Source organism: Saccopteryx leptura, chromosome 7 (assembly GCF_036850995.1).
Source record: "Saccopteryx leptura isolate mSacLep1 chromosome 7, mSacLep1_pri_phased_curated, whole genome shotgun sequence".
Lineage (NCBI taxonomy): Eukaryota > Metazoa > Chordata > Mammalia > Chiroptera > Emballonuridae > Saccopteryx > Saccopteryx leptura.
The window spans coordinates 6,860,052-6,883,851 of record NC_089509.1 but is presented as its reverse complement, the minus strand read 5'-3'; the positions used below and the strand labels follow the sequence as shown (position 1 = coordinate 6,883,851).

General features: G+C 49.4%; 1 protein-coding gene and 1 non-coding gene across 27 annotated transcripts in view; both read right to left on the bottom strand.

Moving 5' to 3' along the window:
• Positions 1–1,184: 1,184 nt before the first annotated feature.
• The window catches only part of CLASP1 (cytoplasmic linker associated protein 1), a 275,934-nt gene continuing 253,318 nt past the window's right edge, over positions 1,185–23,800 (bottom strand). For all 26 annotated transcript variants that reach the window (XM_066345675.1, XM_066345677.1, XM_066345681.1 and 23 more), the window contains 3 exons: positions 18,627–18,833; positions 17,249–17,365; positions 1,185–4,086 (listed from right to left, as the gene is read on the bottom strand). In XM_066345675.1, the coding sequence (XP_066201772.1) occupies positions 4,000–4,086; positions 17,249–17,365; positions 18,627–18,833 (411 nt within the window). In that variant the 3' untranslated portion in view covers positions 1,185–3,999. The remainder of the gene's footprint in view (positions 4,087–17,248; positions 17,366–18,626; positions 18,834–23,800) is intronic.
• TRNAA-UGC (transfer RNA alanine (anticodon UGC)) lies at positions 11,125–11,200 on the bottom strand. Its single transcript has one exon. It is a non-coding gene; the product is annotated as a tRNA-Ala (tRNA).

Here is a 23,800-nt window from a genome sequence, read left to right as displayed (position 1 = left end):
CCAAATACAAGATGGATTAACTCCATAAAAGCCACAGGCACCAGTCTACAGGAGCTGAGCAGGGCTGCTGAGGACAGGACAGGGTGACATCAGTCAGTCGCCAGGAGTTGCAGCCCACTCAGTGACACATAACAGAATTAAGTGCAAAACTACATGAGTGGGAATGCTCTCTGAAGAAGTCATGCAGATCCCCAGACCCACTGACTAAAGGGGGCCTCTCTACCCCCACCCGTAACTGTGGCCTGTGACCCTCTTACAGATAGCAAGGACTTCCTGGCAGCCTGGGATGAGGGCGGGCAGTGGCAGCAGGGGCGAGATCCAAATATAGAACGTGGCACAGCCAGCCTTGCCTGAATGTGGTCAGTCCAGCCTCGGGGCTTTTCCACCCTTGCTAACGATTAATGGGCTCGCTGCACACACCGTGGGGTGAGCTCCCTTTCCATGCACCCTCCCACCGCAGTGGGGACAGGTCGGGCCAGCTGCTTCACCTACACCCTTCCTATGAGCCTCACTGCACCTCCATGATGCAGCCTCAGCCCAGTTGGCAAATCAAAAGACCAAGGCAGAAGAGACATGGCTGGCCAAGGGGGAAAGGGGGAGCTGCGACTTGAACCCAGGTGCCTGCGATCTGTATCACTCTGGTGACATGTCAAATGGGTAGGAAGTGGTGGGCCTTGGGAGAAAGGAGGCTCATAACCATGGGGTAGTGAGGCTTGAAATGCATCCCAGGACACGATGTAAAATCTGAAGTAAATGAAAGCCTCACAGAAATGGACGGGTGCCCGTGCTGTGTGCACAGGCCCCTGCCGGCTGTCAGGCAGCCCATTCCCAGCCGTTCCCCAGGGTCCACGTGGAGACCTGCCTGCCCTCAGCAGCACACAGGCGGACTGACACTCTGGAAGGTGAGTCTCCCGGCTCAGGTGAGGCAAGGGGCCAGGCCTGGGGGACCATGCTCACACAGGTCACCAGGTGTCTTCATGCCCAACCCTCCCCCACACCGCATGCAGCAGCAGCGCACAGCCAGTCAGGTGGCATCGCTCCTTAGAGCGGGACCCGTTTCTGTCCTGAGAAGGAGCCCTCCTGACGTGGCCCGTGGGATCTTCCATGGGTGGGGCCGTGTTCCAGTGTCAGGGAAACAGGACGAGCTCCCTCCAGAGCACAGTGATGACAGAGACTGCTCCATGCAGGGACCTGAAGTAAATTTCATTTATTCTAGGGCAAACTCAAAGGGTTTTTTTTTCTTTTTTAGCAAATCCTAGCACATCATTAACAAAAAAATCTGTACATTTGCCATGATACACTTGAAAGTGAAACAAATAAGATATAAATACAGATATGGATGTCATGTGAAAAAGCCAAAAAACAAAAATCTGACCTGGAGGTGCAGGGACCATGCGTGTAAACACGGTGCCGAGGAAAATTATTTTGGTGGCTGATATTTTCAGAGCATTTTTTTTCCATTTCCAAACATCATTGTTAGCAAAGTCCTGTGGGATTCTACAAAGTTCTTATCTGCTGTTCTCTGATGTGTAGTATGCTTGATAAATAACGGGCAGCAGGGAAAGAAAAGGATGAGACAAAGACCCACTGCATCGACTGCACAGAGTAATGATGGGAGGCCAGCATTACGCGGCCCTGAGGGCACCAGGCCCAGGAGCACAGTGCCCTGGGGGGCGCCAGGTGCCCCCCTCAGCCTGCAGACGCCCCGTGGCCTCGGGAGGGAGGCAGCGGCTTGGAGGAAAGCAGAGCCAGAGATCTGGCTGTGCAGTGGGTTTGGGGGTTCTGGGGTGCCTGGACAGTCAGGTAAACAGGAGGCAAGCCCAGCTCTGGCGTTTTGCTCCTCTGCGGTCTGTTGTCTCAGCTGGACAGGAGCCCTGAAGGTAAGCGGCCGGGCAGTAGCAGCTGTCAGGATTTTGAAGGTGGTGGGTGCAACCTCTCTCCCTGTGAGGTGGGGGCGACATGCGAGTCCCCTTAGCAGCAGGCAGCAGTCTGATTGAGGCCAAGAGGCCTGTGAGTGATTGCATCGCTAAGTCAGGGGACTGAAGACTGGGCAGGTGACAAGGTGAGCCCTTTGTACGCGCTATGAGGACATCCGGCAATGTTCAAGATTCTTCTCAACTACAGGCCGCGCTGTGGTGACCTGGGTCACAGAGTTGAAGGAGAAAGTTCTTCCCAAGTGCAGGAGGCAAGGAAAAACTCATTAAGTAACCTAGCCAGAACCCAAGTTTGTACAACAGAGGAGTAACCAGAAAATGCTCTGCTTTGACTCACTTGTAGGTTGTAAAAATATCCCAGTTGTGAAATATTGACAGTATTTATCAATGAAAGTAAGGCCTGGTCCTGGTTCTGAGCCAAAAATGAGCCCGTGACATTCAACCACAGTCCTCTGTACAAGTGCGAGAAAACCCACACAACCACGCACGCGCACCGCCGCAGTGAAGGCGCTGGCTTCCCTGTTCCTGTGCCTCCCTTCCCGTGTCTATTTCCAAATAAAGTATCTAAAATAAAATCTGAATAAAAACAAGTTGTTTGCTACAGTGCCTTTCATGTCTTCCAACATCAAAGCCAAAAAGTCACAGAAGAGAAGAGGGGCCCGTGGGGGTCCCTTCTCCGTGATGAGAACCATGAAGTTCCTGTTCCCTCCTGCTGGCAGCTGCTGTCTGTGCTGGAACAGCACACACCGCATTAAAAATTACCACCAGGACAGGCATTTCCCTCGTGTGAAAATTCAACTTAGAGCCTCTAAAACAGGGTAGTAAGAGACAAACAGAAATCTTCATGATTGCACTAAGAACTTCTATTTGGCTTTAAGAATTCTACTGAAAACTTATTTAACCAGACTTTTTACATCAATGATCTCTCTCCATCAAACCTTCAGGAAGCTTTTTAAATGGGGACTCTGACTTCTTACTGAAGAAAAGGAAACAGGCTCTAAAACTGTTTCAAATCCTGCTTTTCGGCAGTTTGCCACTCTTTTCCTGAAACAATGACTATTTCAAACAGATGGTCAAGGAAATACTTCAGTCCATAAAATTAAAAAATATAATTCTGATACCTGGTCTCTCTAGCTTTTTTCTGATCTTCATCCCGCATTAAACAGAGCAGTCCAGACCGCAATGGTGCCGTGGCCACTTACCAGACAGTGAACTAACTGTCTTAGGATGGAGCAAAGGCTGGGTGAGGGGAGAGATGGTGCCAGGTCGGGATGGCCAAGCGCCGGATGGGAGAGGAGCCCTGTGAACACAGTGCTTCCCCAGGACCCTGGCAGTACAACAAACTACTTCTTGTACTGTCCACTTTTCGTGAAGTGCTGTTTTAGGCACCCACGAACTGGTGCTACACCTTTGCCCCGATCCGTGTTTAGATGTGAACTTTAGGAACGCCTCTGCGTGGTGGCTCTGTGGGGGGACGGCAGCGTGCACTGTCTCTCAGGTGCCAGGCCTGCCCTGGAGGAGACTGCAAGGCGGCCCTGCTGAGGAGCTCGGGGGAAGGCGGCAGGCCTCCAGCCTGCATAGTATGAGCAAAACTCCAGGTGTAGGAGGGTAGAAGGAGAGAAGGGGCAGGGCGTGATCTGCCCCACAGAGGCCACATCCCTAACAAAGTGAGCTAAAATGACAAAGAAACACAAATCAAAACACCCTCAACTCTGTTAACTGAGGAGCAAGTGCTACCTCCTATCAAGTATTGGCCAGAGCGCTGATTTATAAAACTGCACCCACACCCACGGTTTCACGATCTCAGCAGGCTGTAGAAGACTTGTATGGCTCCTCTCTTTTTGTTCTTTGTGTTTATATGAAGATTGCAAAACAGGCCTTGCTTCCTTTACATTCAATACCAGTAAGATTCTACACAGAAGCTGGAAGGGACCAAAATACTGATTGTAATAAATATCCACGGGCCTCCTTGTCCTGCCCAGGCAACCTACAAAGGGGAGGGTGGCAAAGGTCTCTGAGAGGCACCACCAATCGTCCTAGGGTGACACAGAGCTGGGCGCTGCCATTAGCTGTGCGTGGAGACATCGGAGGAGGAGCTGCTGTTGCTGTTCGTGGTCTGGGCCCTCTTTATATATAAGTTTAGTAGTTTCATCTGCAAAGAGAAGATATACCTGGATTAGCAGGAGGAAAAGCAATTAGAAAGTAGAAAACAGGAAAAAAAACCCAGGTGACAATAAGAAAGCAGCATGTCCCTTAACTGAGGAAATTCATTATACAGACATCACCGAGTGTCTCCTACACATCCCACATCTTCGCCAAGGCCAGACAGAGAGGAAGCAGGAGTCTAGAGCAGAGAGGGACAAAGTAAAGGGTGCCCTGGAAAAAGGTACACGACAGCAGGTCCACACATTCCAGGAGCAAGAGCAGCCAACGGCTCCGCCTGGGCTAGCGGGAAAAGCGGGGAGAGGCCGTGCTCCACGGGATAAGTAGCCAACGGCTCCGCCTGGGCTAGCGGGAAAAGCAGGGAGAGGCCGTGCTCCACGGGATAAGTAGCCAACGGCTCCGCCTGGGCTAGCGGGAAAAGTGGGGAGAGGCCGTGCTCCACGGGGATAAGTAGCTAAGCCCAGGTCAGAGGTCACGATGTCTACTCTTCCCACCTTTGCTGGAGCAGTCGCACTTGGGGTGCCTTCTCTCTCCACCCCTGCTTCTGCCTACTGAAAACTGAAGCACTGAGGCCCTGAGGCCTGTCGTAAAGACCACCTCCACATGGCTGCCTCCCATCTGCTCACCTGGAGGCAACCAGTCACTCCTGTCCACTCCTGGGCCTCTCTCGCCGCTATTGCAACTTAGCACGGCGCCTCATGCTACAGGCAGCAGTGGGCTCCTCACTCCTTCCACAAGGTCAGGCCTCCCTGACATCAGACACTGTGTCACTACGCAGCCCTGCCATGGGCACAGAGCTCTACAATGAAGAGCTTTCACAGCAGAGACTGTAAGGTCGGTGGATGGAGGGATGGTCACGTAGGAACTCAGACCCGCCCACTTTGGCTAGGACCGCCCACAATCAAGCCCTCCAAAGGAAGCTTCCCAGGAACCATTTGGAAAGAAGTGATCGTCTGCCAACCAGTGAAATTTCACCATGTCATAGTAGCTCCACTTCCCTAGAGTGACCCTTTAAATATCTCCCATGCGGGCCTGACCAGGCGGTGGCGCAGTGGATGGAGCATTGGACTGGGATGCGGAGGTGCGGAGGACCCAGGTTCGAGACCCTGAGGTCGCCAGCTTGAATGCGGGCTCATCTGGCTCGAGCAAAAAAAAAAAAAAAAAAAAAAAAAAAAAAAAGCTCACCAGTTTGGACCCAAGATCGCTGGCTCTAGCAAGGGGTCACTAGCTCTGCTGAAGGCCCACGGTCAAGGCACATATGAGAAAGCAATCAATGAACAACTAAGGTGTCGCAACGAAAAACTAATGATCGATACTTCTCATCTCTCCGTTCCTGTCTGTCTGTCCCTATCTATCCCTCTCTGACTCCCTCTCTGTCCCTAAAAAAAAAAAAAAAGAAAAGAAAAGAGTAAATATCTCCCACGCGGTTTAATCTTTGCAACTTCGCTAGCCTCCATGTTTCTTCCCTCGGGGCCAGGGAACCTTGCCGGGCGGAGTGTGCGCTCTGTACTCAATAAAGCCGTTTATTATTCCACACTTTGCGGCTCCGGCCCTCTTCCTTCCTTCTCGGCGGGGAAAAATACCTTACATTTTGGTGCTGAAAACCCGGGAGGAGTTAGAAGTCCGCAAGGACCACTCCTTTCTCCTCCCCTCCGAGAAAGAACCAGGATCTCCGATCTCCAACCCACTTCGGCGCACGGTGCGGTAAGTCCCCTGCCTCCAGCTTTCCTCTCGGTTCTTTCCTCCGAGACTCCCTGTCCGAGACCGTAGCTACGTCAGGGAATTCTTTTCCGTTCGAGTGAGCTTGTGCTTGTGGAGACCTCCCCAAGCACATCCACTTTCATCCGTGGCTGAACCTTGAGTTTTTAGGACGCTAATGCTCAGGTCTGACCACTCCGAGAACTGAGCGCGGCTGTGAGGGCACAGGAATTTCCCTCCCTAAGGAAGAAGAAACTGTTCTTCTTCTCCGCTGTGGCCAGGCCACAGAACCCACTCAATTAGCCTCCTGAAGGGACTTTCGGTTTTAACACCCTCACCAATTTAACTATTGCCAAAAAAGCTGGGAACTGATTGGAGATCCCTTACATACATGGCTTTTAATTATTTGCGCACCTGTCCTTAATCTCTGTGCTGCCTGTTCCACCGCGCAGGCCTTTTTCTGGCCAGAGAAACCTCACCTAAAACCTCTACTCCTAATCTTTCCTTCTCCGCGGACTCCAAACTCTCTCTCCCCTCCCTTCGCAAAAACCTGTTTCTTATTCGCCATCTACTACCATCTCTTTCTCCTCCCCTGCTGGCCAGGGGCCCCTCCCTTCACTGTGTTCTCTAGTCCCTCCTCCGTCAGGCCTTTCTCAGCCTGGCATTGGCTCTTACACCAGTTTTCAGGACGTCCAACCCCAATTTTCTTACAGGAAGTTCCTGCCCTGTCCTGCCTTTGGCTCCAGCGTTTTTTTGCTGTGGGATCTGGGTGCCAGGCTCTGCACGAGCCCCCCTCCTCTTATTCCCAATCCCCCAAACCCCTATCCGAAACCTGTGAACACGGCATTTAAAGTTTTTAATGGTCCCAATTAGTAAAAGAAGGCCAAGGCTGGTTCGCCAGGCCCCCATGCAGCAGAAGATAACGCTCCAAACCCAAACTCTTATGGCAGCCCTGAGACCAGCAGAGCCACCAGCAGCTTGCTTTAAGTGTGGCAAGCAGGACCACTGGTCCCGGCAGGGCCCCTGCCTGCAGCTGCCCACTGAACCCTGCCCTGACTGCAAGCAGCCCAGTCACTGCCGGAGTGATTGCCCCTTTGGGCAACAGGTTTTGTCCTCAGTGCCTCTACGTAGAGGACAAGCCACCCGAATGGGAAGGCCAATCCAGCCAGGTGGGTGCATCACTCAAACTCCTAGGACACGGCCTGGACTTGGAGAACCCAGGGTTCTGCAACAAGTGGGTAAGTCCACCTCATTTCTTGTGGACATGGGGACTGCCTTCTTTGTTTTTGCCATCACACTCTGGACCTCTAGTTCCCTCACAGGTTTCGGTTATGGGAATGGATGGGACCCTCTTCCTTTCCCCTTTTTACGCCACTCCTGACATGCAGTTCTGCCTCAAGCTTGCCTCCTTATAGGACCTCTGGCAGTCGGAACCACTGGACTCCATCCATCTCCAGCTCACCAAAAGGCTTGACCCTGCAAATCCCCTATTACTCCTCTCTTTTTTTTTAATCCTTACAGGAAAGCATCTGCGAAGTTTCTCCAGTCACAGCCACACAGATGTTCCTCTTAACACCCCTCAAAGCCACCACATTCTGATCTCCCCCTCCCCACGACGCCCTAATTCAGCAGGAAGTAGCCAGATGAATAAATGGCGCCCCTTTTTCTATTTAACACAAAAGGTCAGAATGTAAGGTCGGTGGATGGGAGGGATGGTCACGTAGGAACTCAGACCTGCCCACTTTGGCTAGGACCGCCCACAATCAAGCCCGCCAAAGGAAGCTTCCCAGGAACCATTTGGAAAGAAGTGATCGTCTGCCAGCCAGTGAAATTTCACCACGTCATAGTGGCTCCACTTCCCTAGAGGGACCTTTTAAATATCTCCCACGCGGTTTAATCTTTGCAACTTCTCTGGCGTCCATTTTTCCTCGGGGCCAGGGAACCTTGCCGGGCAGGGTGTGCGCTCTGTACTCAATAAAGCCGTTTATTATTCCACACTTTGCGGCTCCGGCCCTCTTCCTTCCTTCACGGCGGGGAAAAATACCTTAGAGACCTCATCTGCTTTTTTTTTTTTTGTATTTTTCTGAAGCTGGAAACGGGGAGAGACAGTCAGACAGACTCCCACATGTGCCCGACCGGGATCCACCCGGCACGCCCACCAGGGGCGATGCTCTGCCCACCAGGGGGCGATGCTCTGCCCCTCCGGGGGGTCGCTCTGCCGCGACCAGAGCCACTCTAGCGCCTGGGGCAGAGGCCAAGGAGCCATCCCCAGCGCCCGGGCCATCTTTGCTCCAATGGAGCCTTGGCTGCGGGAGGGGAAGAGAGAGACAGAGAGGAAGGAGGGGGGGGGGGGTGGAGAAGCAAATGGGCACTTCTCCTATGTGCCCTGGCCGGGAATCGAACCTGGGTCCCCCGCATGCCAGGCCAATGCTCTACCGCTGAGCCAACCGGCCAGGGCCAACCTCATCTGCTTTTAACTAGAGTTCCCATGAACCTTCAGGATCAGAACAAGAATATGTAACACAGTAGGTTCTGAAATACTTGTTGATAATCTGCCAGATCACATTAAGAATAAACAGCTTCAGCAGAAGCAGAATGCCCATAAAAATCTATGTAACACCATTTGTAAGACTGAGAGAATTATGCAGTATTTACTATCCATGGTCTTTTACTTTACCTGCCTTGCACTAAACAGGATGTGAGGCTGAGACAACCATCAGGTGGAGAAGCTACTCCCCAGGGGCCATGAACAGGTGCGTGTGTGTGTGTGTGTGTGTGTGTGTGTGTGTGTGTGTTGCACGAGAAAGAAGCCCCTCTGACGGCCAGTGGGAACAGACATAGCAACTACACTACACAGAGCTCTTAACAGAGGCAAAGCCCCCTGATTCCTGGCCCAAGGTGCTAGCCGTCATATATCCGCAGAGGCTAAAATGCGCAGTCATGTTGTGGGGTTTCCACAAAGGGCGTGCCTCTGCTAGCTCCCCATGCCAGGACCTGCAGTGCAGGCTTCTCTCTTCATCTGTTTGGACTACGCCACTCAATTTACACTGCCCATCAGTTTATCATATTAAACCTTTAATACAATGTCAGTGCTATGATGACAGTGTCGTCACTTTACACAAAGATCTAACTGCCCTGAAGCTCAGTGTGACACCTCCAGGGCCAACCAGGTTCAAGAGAAAGAAACCCTGGCACAACAGACCAAACACTGGCCTGAGGCTCAACAGATCCAGCAGAGTTCTAGAATCAACTCCACACTAAATAGTTATGTGACCTCAGGCAAAATATTTTCTTACTCTCAACTTTTCCACCTGCAAAGTAAGCCTCAACTCCCAAGGTGCCCTCTGGAACTCCTTGTTCAGAAATGTGTTCTCTGAACACCACTCTCCTATTCCAACTTGAGTTGTTCACACTGTTCCTTCCTATTATTTGCTCCTCCTGCCCTCCTATGGAACTCATGCCCATCTTGTCAAGCCTAGTCCAGTTTGGTCCCGCTTCCTCCAAGAAGTCTCTCTCTTTCCTCCTGCTCCAACGGGCCCACGACACAGCAATCAGAGCCTGTCTACATGCCAGTCACTCCTGGGCGACTACTTGAGTTTCCTTGTGTACCGGTTCTGTCCCCGGTATGCTACTACAGGGCAGGATGAGTCTTTGCTTTTCCCACATGCCTTGGCATAGTGCAGTGAACACAGCAGATACATAGACCCGTTGAATCAGAGTTTTTAAAAGAGAAAAAGTTACCTAGAAGCCCAAATAGTTATATTTCTATGAAAGGATAGTTAAAAATGAGTTACAAAATATTGTTATACATATTTGCAACTCAGAACCACTAACATATCCTACCTAGTCTAGACTACAACTGTAAGTACAAGGAAAACAGTTTATAATGTGTACATGTTTAACAGTCTACAAGGAGCTTTTACACTATCAAATTGGAGCCTCACGAAAATTCTCTGGGGTGGGCAGAACGGGTTCTCCGAATTTTAGCAAGGGTTCAGAAAGCTTGCTCAGAAGTTGACATAAATTCAAATTAGACTGTTATAACTTTTAGGATGTCAAATGTAATCCCCACGGTAACCACGATGAAAACAGCTGTAGAATATACACAGTAGGAAATGAGAAGGGAATTAAAATATTTTAGTACAAAAATTAAACAAGCACAAAAGACAGTAACGAAGAAAATGAAGGACAATAGAGGCATAAGGCATTTAGAAAACAAATCCAAAAATGATACAAGTATCTCCCCTTTACCAGTACTTACTTTAAAAGTAAATGGGGTTGGTTCCTGGGATGATTAGCATGAGAGAGCAGAGGGAGCAGAGCAGAGAGCAGAAAGAGGCCATGTGGCCAGGAGAAGCAGCCAAGATGGCAGAGTATTGAGTGAGAGGCCAGTTTGTGCAGTTTGACGCTGGAGAAGGAAGGAGATGGGGAACTGAGGAGACTAAGGCTGGTGAGCTAAAAACCTTTGATTCTAGGAAACTCGGATAAGTCAGTGGCTTTGTGAGCACTGAATGTGAGTGGATTTTGGAGCCCAGTGTGTGTTTTTACTTGCCCGCCAGGTGCAAGCTAGGATTAAAGATGATGGCCCACCAAAAAAAAAAAAAAAGTAAATGGGTTTTAAACTCTCCAATCAAAGGACAGAGATCGGCAGAATAGAAAAAACATAATTCAACTATACTGCTCACAAAAATCAGGGGATCAGGGAACATGCAGATACTCTAGTACTTTTAGACTTTTGTATAGTGCATTTTCACCAATGAAATGAATGTTGGTTTTGCATCTCATTTGCATAACAGAACAATTTTCTTTGACTTGTCATTTGCTTTTCTGATGTTCTTGCTTAATAAAAAAAATCAAATGCTTCTTTTTATCACCATATTCATTTTGAAATATCCTCTAATTTTTGTGAGGAGTATATATGTTTCCTACAAAAACACCCCTCACTTTAGATCCAAAGATGTAAATAGGTTGAAAGTGAAAGGATGGAAAAAGATACTCCATGCAAACAGTAACAAAAAATTAAACAACACACTCTTTTTTTTTTGTATTTTTCTGAAGCTGGAAACGGGGAGGCAGTCAGACAGACTCCCGCATGCGCCCGACCGGGATTCACCCAGCACGACCACCAGGGGGCGATGCTCTGCTCATCCGGGGCGTCGCTCTGTCGTGACCAGAGCCACTCTAGCGCCTGGGGCAGAGGCCAAGAAGCCATCCCCAGCGCCTGGGCCATCTTTTGCTCCAATGGAGCCTTGGCTGCGGGAGGGGAAGAGAGAGACAGAGAGGAAGGAGAGGGGGAGGGGTGGAGAAGCAGATGGGCGCCTCTCCTGTGTGCCCTGGCTGGGAATCGAATCCGGGACTTCCGCACGCAAGGCCGACGCTCTACCACTGAGCCAACCGGCCAGGGCCAAACAACACATTCTTTAACTGCGAATGAGTCAAAGAAAATTTTTAAAAATCTTGAAAAAAATGAAATGAAAACAGAGCATACTAAAACTTATAAGATGCATCAAAAGCAGCGCAAAGAGGGATAGATATTTATAACTGTAAATGCTTATATTAAAAAAAAAAGATCCTATATACCAACAACGTGACTTCATATTTTAAGGAACTAAAAAGAATACACTAACACAAAGCTAGTGGAAGAAAGGAAATAATAAAGATTAAAGCAAAACTCAATGAGACAAAAATACAGAAAAATCAATGAAACCAAGTTTACTCTTTGAAAATCAGTGAAATTAACAAAACTTTAGTTGACTAGAAAAGAAAAAAGATGACTCAAATGGCTAAAATCAGAAATGAATGTGTAGACGTTATTACTGATTCTACAGAAATCAAAGATTATAAGAGCATACTATAAACAGTTCATCAACAAATTAACTACTATATAAAATGGACAATTTCCTAGAAAAACAAAACCTAGTAAGACAGAATCATGAAGAAAAAAAACTGAACAGACCTATAAATAATAAGGAGATTAAATTGTAATAAAAAAGCTCCCAACAAAGAAAAACCCTGGACCAGATGGCTTCAAACGTTCTACCAAACATTCAGAGAATAACACAACCCTTCTCAGATATTTCTAGAAAACTAAAGAGAAAAGAGCATTTTCAAACTCATGCTAAGAAGTCAACATTGTCCTGATACCAACATCAGACAAAGACACTACAGGAATACTACAGATCTGTTACAAACACTGATGCAAAAATCTTCAAAAAAAGACTAACAAACTGTATTTGACAGCCTATTAACAAAGTTATACACCAGGACCAAGTGTGATATATTCCTGAATTGCAAGGATGGCTCCACATATGAAAACTGATCACTGTTCTGCAGCACATTAACAGAATGAAGGGGGAAAAAAATCACATGATTATATCAATTGATGCAGAAAAAGTATTTGACAAAATTTAATACGTTTTCAGGATAAAAATTCTCAGTAAACTAGGAATAGAAGGAAAACTACCTCAACATATTCAAAGTTATGTATGAAAAGCCCACAGTAAACATTACACTCAATGGCAAAAAACAGTCTTTCCTCTAAGATTAGGACCAAGGCAAGGATGCCTACTTTTACCAATTCTACTCAGTACAGTAGAACTATAAGTTCCAGTCAGAGCATTTGGGCAGGAAAGGAAGAAGTAAAATTCTTTGTAGATGATCCAAAAGATTCTGCACACACAAAAAATGTTAAGAATAATAAATTTAGCAAAGTAGCAGAATACAAAAATCAATGAGCAAAAACCAGTTCAATTCTATACACTAACAATAAACAGAAAATTAGGAAAACATTTCCATTTCCATAAGCATCAAAAAGAATAAAATATTTAGGAATTAACTAACTGTAGAAAGTGAAAGACCTGTACAGTAAAAACTGCAAAATGTGGCTGAAAGTAATTAAAGGCACATATAAAAAAAAAGACATCCAATGTTCATGGACTGGAAGAGACTATTGTATAGACTGGGAGAGACTATTGTAAGATGTTATTGTTATTCCCAAAGCTACCTAGAGCAGTGTTTTTCAACTGCTAGTCTAAGGACCGGTGACTAAAAATCATTAATCTAGAGTCAATAAAATCCCTGTCAAAATCCCAATGAGGTTTTTGCAGAAATGACAAATCAAACCTTAAATTCATATGGAATCTCAACAGATCCTAAATAGCTGAAGGACTTACACTTCTGATTTCAAAACTTACTACAATGCTACAGTAATCACAACACAGTGTGCTACTGTCATAAAGACAGACATACAGACCAATGAAACAGAACAGAAAGCTGGAAATAAACCATTTCATACATGGTCAAACAATTTTTGACAAGCGTGCCAAGACCATTTAATGAGAAAAGGGTAGTCTTTTCAACAAAGGGTATTGAGAAAACTAAATGAAGTTGGACCCATACCTAACACCTACAAAAACTAATGGGTCAGAGACCTGCATGTAAGACGCAAAATTATAAAAGTCTTAGGAGTAAGCACAAACAAAAGTGTTACAACACTGGATTTGGAATGAGTTCTTGGGTATGACACCAAAAGAACAGCAACAAAAATAATAACAGCTCAATTGAACTTCATAAGTATTTAGAAACTTTCTGCATAAAAACACAAAAAGTTAATATCCAGAATACGTAGAGAACTTCTAAAATTCAATAATAACAAAAACAACCCAATTCAGAAAAAGGCAAGGAATTTGAACAGACATTTCTCCAAAGACAGACAACTGGGCAACAAGTATATAAAAGATTCTCAATGCACCAATCGTTAAGAAAATGTAAATCAAAACAATGAGATACCACTTCACACCAGTCACTGGGATAGCTACATTAACAAGAGAAAATAACAAGTGTTGACAAGGATGTGGAAAAACTGGAACCCTTGTACGGTGCTGGTAGGAATATAAAACGGTGCAGCCACTATGGAAAACAGTTTGGTAATTATCAATGATCCAATAATTCCACCTCTGGATATATACCCTAAAGCAGTGGTCTCCAACCTTTTTTGGGCCACGGACCGGTTTAATGTCAGAAAATATTTTCACAGATCGGCCTTTAGGGTGGGATGGATAAATGTATCACGTGACCGAGACAAGCGTCAAGAGTGAGTCTTAGACGGATGTAACAGAGGGAATCTGGTCATTTTTAAAAAATAAAACATCGCTCAGACTTAAATATAAATAAAACTGAAATAATGAAGTTATTTATTCTTTTTCTGTGGACCGGTTCCAAATGGCCCACGGACCAGTACCAGTCCAAGGCCCGGGGGTTGGGGACCACTGCCCTAAAGAACTGAAAGTAGAGTCTTTCATAGCAGTATTATTTGTAATGCTGAAAAGGCGTAAACAATCCAAGTGTCCATAACCAACAAATGGAATATTAGTCTTCAGCCTCAAAAAAGTAATTCTGACATGCTACAACATAAGCCAGCCACAAAAAGACAAACACTTACAGGATCCCACTTCTATGAGGCATTTGAGTGATCATGTTCATAGAAACAGAAAGTAGAGTGGTGGTTGCAGGGGTTGGAGGAGAGGGGGTGGGGAGCTAATGTTTAATGGACAGAGCCTCAGTTTACAAGCTGAAGAGTTGTGGAGATGGATGGTGATGATGGTTGCACAACAATATGAATGCACTCAGTGGCAGTGAACTGTCCACTTAAAATGGTGAAGATGGCCTGACCTGTCATGGCGCAATGGATAAAGCGTCGACCTGGAAATGCTGAGGTCGCCGGTTCAAAACCCTGGGTTTGCCTGGTCAAGGCACATATGGGAGTTGATGCTTCCAGCTCCTCCCCCCTTCTCTCTCTCTCTGTCTCTCTCTCGCCCTCTCTCTCTCCTCTCTAAAAATGAATAAATAAAAAAAAAAAAAATGGTGAAGATGGAAATTTCATGTTATGAGTATTTTACCACACTAAAAAAAAAATTGAGAAAAGAAAGCTTGTTCAGAGACTAGAAGGCAGGCTGTCTGACCCCAAAGTTAGTGTTGCAGCCATAGCAACTGACACGTCTCAAAATGTACCCTACGTTCCCTCCCTGACCTTGCATCAGGCCTTTCTCTACAGAACCTGATGTCATTTACTAACTTCAGTTAAGTAGAGGGTTCTGATAGGCCTGGTTACCGAGAAACAGAAAGCTATGACTTGATTTTCTTTGTTTCTTGTCTAGGAAACTGATCTAGCACCAGGTTCTGTCAGCACCCATTTCAGGCTGGGAATGGAGATGGAGAGGGATTGTTTATGTGTTTTAGGAGACGTGTATGTGAGTCCACAGAGTTCACAGTAACATATCCGAGCTATCACATCAAAAAGTAATGACCGGACGAACGGCTTCCCAAACTAGAAGGGGGTCAGGGCCAGGCCCCCAGGCGCTCTGACCGAAGGCACCGGGGGCGGTGGGGAGGACTGGCTCCTGACCAGGATGTGGGCCTAGACCCAAGGCCACCACTGTGGGCAGCAGCAGGGTTGATGGCAGAACAGGGACAAAAAGCACCTGAATTTTCTGTGTTCCTTATTAGAAGGAATGAGATGATGGACAGTGCCCTTACCCCAGAGGGAAACCAGACAAAACCGAAGTCTGACTAACATCACGTGTGGATGAATTTTCTACTTCATACATCTAACTCCTTCTGTGAATGAACACCATCTTACAGTCTTCAGTGTGGCCAGGAACCACCACCAAACCCCTGATGGAGGCAAGAAGAGGTCAGGAGGGGCCCACCTAGCACATGCCCGTGGCTGTCAGCTCGGACTTGCACATGGTGGTTAGGAAGGGCCCATGAGATCCTGTGAGAGCGAAGGAGGACATGAGAAACTGAACATGGCATCAGGAGTGGGAGTCCCAGATCACTTACCACATCTTCACTCACACCCTCCAACCCTGATGCTTATTTCTGTTTGCAAGAGCACAGCTCTCTCAATCAGGGGCCATTCCATCCCCCAGGGGGATTGGTCATGTGTGCAGATTTTAGTAAGTCACAGCTGAGGGGTGGGGTGTGCGGCCGGAATCTACAGGTGGCAGGTAGGGATGCTGCTGCTACATTTCCTACAAGGCACAGGACAGCCCCCCCCCCCCCCCACACACACACAAAGTGGCCTGCAGTGTCAACAGTGCTGTGGGTCCTACAGACTGTGCTCTGGACAAAGTGCACAAAGCCAGCTTTGCCCAGAACTCTGAGAAAGAAAGACTCATGCTGTGATGCCCATCAACTGTGTCAAAATCAGCTCTAACTGAAAAGAAATGGGCATCAACTCACAGATTTCTTCTTTCATAAGAAGTCAGGCACTTCTTGCTTCCTGCTCTTGTAATTACACCACTGCCCAAGCTCTATAGGGTCTATTTCATACACCCCTCCCACAGCAGGCCCTGGAGTAGGCTCCTCTCCACGGAGGAGGTCTCAAGGCTCACCCAACCTCCACCCCAGGAGAGCCGAGGACCCTTCCTCCCACCCTTGCCTCTCTGACCAGAGCATGGGGGTTTCTACCTGCTCTCATGTGACAGGTTCTTCAGATCTGAGTTTATTTATAAACCAATAAGTACTCTGGCCACTCTCATGTTCAATAAGCCAACAGTCCTCTTGTTCTATTCTCTGCCCAATTCTAGAACACTCTTAAAGAAATATAAGAGGCAGCACAGTGAGTTAAAATCCTGGCTTCTAGAGTAAGAGCACTGTGCCCTTGGGCAGCCTAAATGTAGGCCATCTGTCCTTACCCTACAGGGTGTGGTCATGAAGAAAGGAGTCCACAAACGCACAGTGCAGAGACAGTGCCTGGGACTCGGCAGGCACAAGGTCACAGGCAGTTGTCATTAGTATTGATGCCCACGAGAAACCTAGTTCTGCTGAGCAATCTGCTAAGCTAGCAGATATATTTTCTTAGTGTATCTATGAGAAAAGACAGGCTGGTTTCTAAACAAAGTCATCTTTCCTGCCTGACCAGATGGGTGGCACAGCAGATAAAGTGTCGATCTGGGATGCTGAGGACCCAGGTTCAGAACCCCAAGGATGCCAGATTAAAGCCCAAGGTCACTGTTGAGCAAGGGGTCCACTGGCTCGGCTACAGCCCCCTGGTCAAGGCACATATGAGAAGCAATCAATGAAAAACTAAAGTGACACAACTACAAGTTGATACTTCTCATCTCTCTTCCTTTCTGTCTCTGTGCCTCTCTCTCTCTGGCAAGAACAAACAAAAAAATCCCCCCAAAACAAAGCCATCTTCCCTTTGGGAATAAGCTAGAAGCTCAAAGCTATTTTGAAAACAGAAGTTACAACAGACTACATTATAATTTTAAGTGTCTTCACTATTTGGTTAGTCATTTTTCTTTTCAGAAAAATGCTTTTGGAGAAATGAGGACCAACTACAACACACACAGTGAGAAGACTTGTCTGAAGTTCAAAGCTGCAGACAGGCGCATGTAAGACATGCTGGTAACCCAGCGATGTGTCAGTCCATGTAACACTATACATACCTTGCTCCCCGTGAGCTGTGCGAGGTGAGGTTTCAGCTCTTCTCCAATTACGGAATAAATGGCCACTAAGCAAAACACACTGGCCTTCCTCACACTGCTTTCGGTGTTGTCGTAACCCTGTGGAGTCAGATGGGGACACAGAAAGGAAAGAAGATCAAAGATTTATTTCATAGTATGTCATCAACGTTTTCACAAGTGCCCTTATAGTTCACCTTGGACTTGTCAAAAACAATCAGGATATAACTTCAACTCTGCCGCTGAACCCAGAGAGGCCAGAACAGAACAGTGTGGACAGTGAGGGGTCGCTGGGTGTGGGCAGGCTGCAAACTGTGGAGGGACCTGTCCCCGCGCAGGGAGCCGCTCCACAGCGACCTGCCCCGCACTGCAACTCAGGAAGCAGAACCATCCAGAGAGAAAAATAATTGGCTCCTTTCCCATGCCCTCCATGTGTGAAACCCCTTTACAGAAATGTGAGCTATGTCCCTTACTCTCATGTCCGCCCACAGTATGACATCATTCAGCATCACTCCACAGCTGGACTTCTATCTACAGAGCAGCCTCGCCCCCCCACCACTAAATGGCACTACCTGCAAGCAGCTGTCCAAAGAGACCCTGGGGTTTCTCAGCCAGTCTTTCCCTCCACCTGGAATAGTCTGGCCCTCAGCAGCAAGTGTTTCAGCACCCAAGCTGCATTGCTTAGCAATAGTAACGTTTTATTACGTGACACTGACTGCTCCCCCATCCCCACTGAAATGGTGCTCTCTCCAGGCCTGACTCTAAGCCACCTCACCAGTGAGCCCTCCCCTCTTTGCAGCCCTGCTCCAGAAATCACTCTCCCCGCACTCCCACCTGTCTCCTCCCTACATAGCAGGCACACAGCACGGCTCCCTACTGGTCTCCACGCTGCGCCCCATCCCACAGCAGTCCAACAGTCCCCAAGACGTGCCCAACAGTGGAAGCCATCTTTATCTCCCAGAGGCTGTCTTACTGGCATGTGCCAGCAAGGACCATCACCTGGTTTTGTACACCATGGCCAGCCTGCCCAGGGCTGGCCCACAGATGCCCAATAAGGGTTTGTTAAAGGAATGCACAACAACAAAGATGATCAAAATATGCTTACAGTAAACAGAACGTTCATTCTGTGAGCCACAGCTGTAGGTTGCCTGGAAACCCCTTGCTGCACGGGGGGTAGGGGAGACTAGGGGACGAGAGAAAGGGCCTGTGGTGCCCGACTGACCCACACAGCTTCCGGGGCTCTAAACACAGGGTCCCACCTCAAGTGAATAGGAGAGTACGTCCCCGCACAGCTGTGAGCGGCACAGGCACCTGTTCTTAGGCTCAGCCCATGCGGGCACCAGGCTGCCTGCTGAGGGCCTACCTGCAGCAAGCCGGGGATGATGTCCACCAGGAGCTGCAGTAAGGACTCCCTGGCAATCCTCTCGACGACTTTGGTCTGCATCTTGATGGCAGCGAGGTTGATGGGGTAGTCGGCTGTCTGGATGATGGGGCAGAGGACCTTGATGCACTGTTCTGGGTGGATGGAGCTGGCCAGCGTGGATGCGGCCTCCTCGGCGGCCCTCACCACCTGAAACACAGGTTTCCCCACGTGAGCGAGCACCACAGGCCACAGCAGTAGAAGGACCCAGCAACAGTGCCACCAAATTTCGTAGGCCGAACAACAGACTTCACTTAACGTTACACAGCAGACATCACTTCCTCTGGCCCATTCTGCTAATGAAGTTAAAAGCAAAGTGGTTTGAAGGATAATCTAACAGGGGAATGAGAGACATGGGAAGGCAGGCATAGGGGATTCTGGCAAAAACCTTAGAGAAGTGGTTCTCTGAGTGCAGCCTCCCTCCCAACCCCTTGACCCCAGCAGCAGCAACGTCCCCAAGAACCTGTTAGAAACGTGACTTCTCAGGCACCACTCAGACCTGCCGAGTCACAGGCTGTGGGGCTGGAGCCCAGCAAGCTGTGTGAATAGCACCTGGGACAGTCTTATTTTTTTACAGAGACAGAGAGTCAGAGAGAGTGATAGATAGGGACAGACAGGAACAGAGAGAGATGAGAAGCATCAATCATTAGTTTTTCGTTGTGACACCTTAGTTGTTCATTGATTGCTTTCTCATGTGTGCTTTGACCACAGGCCTTCAGCAGACCGAGTAACCCCTTGCTCAAGCCAGCGACCTTGGGTCCAAGCTGGTGAGCTTTACTCACACCAGATGAGCCTGCGCTCAAGCTGGTGACCTCGGGGTCTCGAACCCGGGTCCTCCGCATCCCAGTCCGACACTCTATGAATTGTGCCACCGCCCGGTCAGGCTGGGATATTCTTATGTGCAAGTCAGTTTGAGTCTCTACACTAGAGGATTAGGACCTAAAAACAGAAATGCTTTTCAGCAGCTTGTGGGCCATCCACAACTGAAATTACGAGGGAGAAACCTGGAAGGAAAATCAAGAAGATCTCAGTACTTGTGTGTCCAGGGAGGTGCCTAAAGTGTCTTCCAGAGAAGGCTCCTGGGGAAAGCTGCTTTCCCAGGGATCTGTGCTCATGGGGTCGCCTCATGGACAAAGGAGCAGCTGGTGACCTCTGAAGAGATCACGATGCCCAAGGACACAGAAGTTGGTGTCCTCTAGAGGCCAATAAAAGGGCCACAGAGACCCTCTGTCACAAGGTAGAAGCCTAATGCAAAACCCAGAGGAAAGAAAGAGAGCTGGAAATAGCCAGTCACACCGTCCACATGTGCTAAACCCCTCACATCAATCACTAGGGGCGGGACTGGTGCCGAGATGCACTAGACATTCAGTAAGCGATCGTCACTACTTTAACAGCACAGGAACACATACGTAATCGATATACAAAGACACCAAGCTGTAAAAAGGTATGACTTTTCTTACAAAATACAATGAAAATCTAATATACTTCTCGTAATGCCAGCCCTGGACTAGCCATTCCATCAGATTCTTCCCTGCTTTGTATTCTGCTGTTCAAAACAACTCAGCAAGTACGCAGCACAGCTGGGCACTTACCAAGAGCTCAACATGCACTGGCAGACTGAGTGTCATTCCTGTCTGCCCGGGGACTGGCTGTTTAAAGAAGCTCTACCTTCCTGAATTCAGAAAGCCTCACTTCTTTCTTGTTGCAGACCTTTTGAACTTTCCCTGGAGAACTGGCTGTCTCCTTCAGGCACTGACCAAAAGCTCAGTGTCTCATTAGATAAGATCACCCTCCTTCCCATCGTCACCTGGCCAGCATGCTCACGGACACAACACACACACCCATGGGGTAGACACCGAGATGGTATATTAATCCTCTCCAGAGTCAAATGGAGACCTGGGTCAGCACGGTTCAAAGCTAAATACTGAGAGGAGAGAAGTGTCAGAAACATCCAAGATTTGTGCTTCTGATCTATGTAAAAAGTCGGGCTTTACTGCAAAGAACAGCAGAGAGGTTATTTTAATTTTTTACTGAATTTGTTGGGGTGACACTAAACATAATTATACAGGTTTCAGGTGCCCAATCTCACAGCACATCTCTGCACACCGTATTGTGTGTTCACCCCCCACCCCCAAGTCAACTGGTAATTTTACTTTGAGAGTCATGTCCTACTCTAGAGAGCTCCTAAGAGTCTAAGGGATTGCAAAGCCTCCATAGCTTCTCACCTCCCTTCCCTGCCTCCCATCTGTGCTTAGTATGTACGTTCATTTTGCTCTGTGTGCCAGAGATCGAGCTCATGGCTCAGACCAAGGGTGAGGACGGAGCGCCCAAGCCCTGCCCTCCAGATGCTGGGCAGGGTGGGGGTGGCCCATGCAGAGGGCAGTACGCGGTAGACGAGGCCACAGGCGCAGGCAGGCCAGACAGCAGGAGCGCGCTACCCATGGAGCTTCCTGCCGCGGGCCAGGAGTGGCTGGCAGAAGGGAGGGAGAGCTGGGAAGGTGGATGAGTGTCCACAGCAGGCTCCTCTGGTGTTCTGTAGTTCTCCCAGCGCAAGGGCTCTGGGCCCCGCAGAGCCACCTGAGTGCCCCCACAGCCCCTCCCCCCTGCCCCCAGCAAGAAATGATTGATTTGGCTCTGCAGCTCTCAGCTCCCCACACACCTCAATGGAGTGAGCACACTTCATTGTTGGCAAGCATTAACTCAGTCACATTTAGGGCACGTCCCTCTAGTTTGCACACACGTGGAAATGACACTAAAAGAAAGGCACTGTGACTTTTCCTTGCTAACTCAATCTCTGGCAAAGTGTAGCTCTTTCTACACAGGTCCCTAAAAGCAGAGTGCTGTTTGGCCCCAGGGCGCGTGTGTAACCTTTCCCCTCTCCCCCAAAGAAAGGCAATGTCCAGGGCTGGGTGGGCACGTTCCCAACCTCTGAGCAGTACGACGAGGAACCCCAGCACCGCCCTCCCGCAGGACACTTAACTGCTCTGAGCCACCATTTTTAAACTCTAAAATGAGAATTTAAAAATACCTACTTTAACACAATGAGAGGGCATGTGCAAATGACACCAACACCGACAGTGCGGCGAGGCCTCGCTGCGGGACAAGGCCAGACCGTGGGTACCAACACCGACAGTGCGGCGAGGCCTCGCTGCAGGACAAGGCAGACCGTGGGTACCAACACCGACAGTGCGGCGAGGCCTCGCTGCGGGACAAGGCAGACCGTGGGTACCAACACCGACAGTGCGGCGAGGCCTCGCTGCGGGACAAGGCAGACCGTGGGTACCAACACCGACAGTGCGGCGAGGCCTCGCTGCGGGACAAGGCAGACCGTGGGTACCAACACCGACAGTGCGGCGAGGCCTCGCTGCGGGACAAGGCCAGACCGTGGGTACCAACACCGACAGTGCGGCGAGGCCTCGCTGCGGGACAAGGCAGACCGTGGGTACCAACACCGACAGTGCGGCGAGGCCTCGCTGCGGGACAAGGCCAGACCGTGGGTACCAACACCGACAGTGCGGCGAGGCCTCGCTGCGGGACAAGGCCAGACCGTGGGTACCAACACCGACAGTGCGGCGAGGCCTCGCTGCGGGACAAGGCCAGACCGTGGGTACCAACACCGACAGTGCGGCGAGGCCTCGCTGCGGGACAAGGCCAGACCGTGGACACCAACACCGACAGTGCGGCGAGGCCTCGCTGCGGGACAAGGCCAGACCGTGGGTACCAACACCGACAGTGCGGCGAGGCCTCGCTGCGGGACAAGGCAGACCGTGGGTACCAACACCGACAGTGCGGCGAGGCCTCGCTGCGGGACAAGGCAGACCGTGGGTACCAACACCGACAGTGCGGCGAGGCCTCGCTGCGGGACAAGGCAGACCGTGGACACCAACACCGACAGTGCGGCGAGGCCTCGCTGCGGGACAAGGCCAGACCGTGGGTACCAACACCGACAGTGCGGCGAGGCCTCGCTGCGGGACAAGGCAGACCGTGGGTACCAACACCGACAGTGCGGCGAGGCCTCGCTGCGGGACAAGGCAGACCGTGGGTACCAACACCGACAGTGCGGCGAGGCCTCGCTGCGGGACAAGGCCAGACCGTGGACACCAACACCGACAGTGCGGCGAGGCCTCGCTGCGGGACAAGGCCAGACAGTGGGTACCAACACCGACAGTGCGGCGAGGCCTCGCTGCGGGACAAGGCAGACCGTGGACACCAACACCGACAGTGCGGCGAGGCCTCGCTGCGGGACAAGGCAGAGAGGGAGCACAGCAGCTAACCCACAGCTCTGGGCTGCCAGAGAGTGGAGCTCCGCCCAGAGGACCCTCCTACCTGGTCTACTGCCCACTCGAGTGGGCCTACCTGCCCCCACAGCCTCTCTACAACACTACCAGTGACCATGTCCACATTCCTCAGTTCAGCATGGAAGGCCAGCAGGGCCTGGCTTCTGCAAACCTGTCTGGTTGAACTGTTAACCATCTTCCTTCCCACTGCGCCTGGCTAACACTCAGCTGAGGGCACGTCCTGCATGGGCCCTGCTGGCCACACCTCAGTGCCCGTGGCTATAGTCCCTGCATTCTGAGTGTCGCTCACTAGCGTTCTTCACCCAGCTGGGCCAAGTCACCCTTCAGAACCTACTTATTCCAACAGAACCTCTGGGAAGCCTCTGTGCACACTGTGACTGTTGCACTCAAACATTCTGCTGAAGCTCTCTCTCCCACTAGACCAGAAGTTCCTCAAAGGTCGGCTCCCATCTTGGCCATCTTTCTGTGCCCCCCATGCCCAGCACAATCAATGCCCAGTACATACTAGGTGCTTGATTAATGTCTGTCAAACCAATTTTCTCCAAGCGCATATACTTTCTGAAGTGTTCCTGATTGGCAAAGTCACCTCTCACCACGTCTCCCTGATCGGCACATCCACATTCCGATTTAAGGAGCGGGCCCAGAAAGTGAGAAGGAAGGCAGGAGGTCTACAAACAATCCACACGAGCCTTGGGGAAAGCAACTGTACTAGGTGCCCCATTCCAGGTGACAGACCAGAAAGAAGGAACAAAGACATTAGTTCAGTGTAGCTTTTGTCAATTCTGTTGTTTGAAAAGGGGTGGCACAATTCTTAGAAGA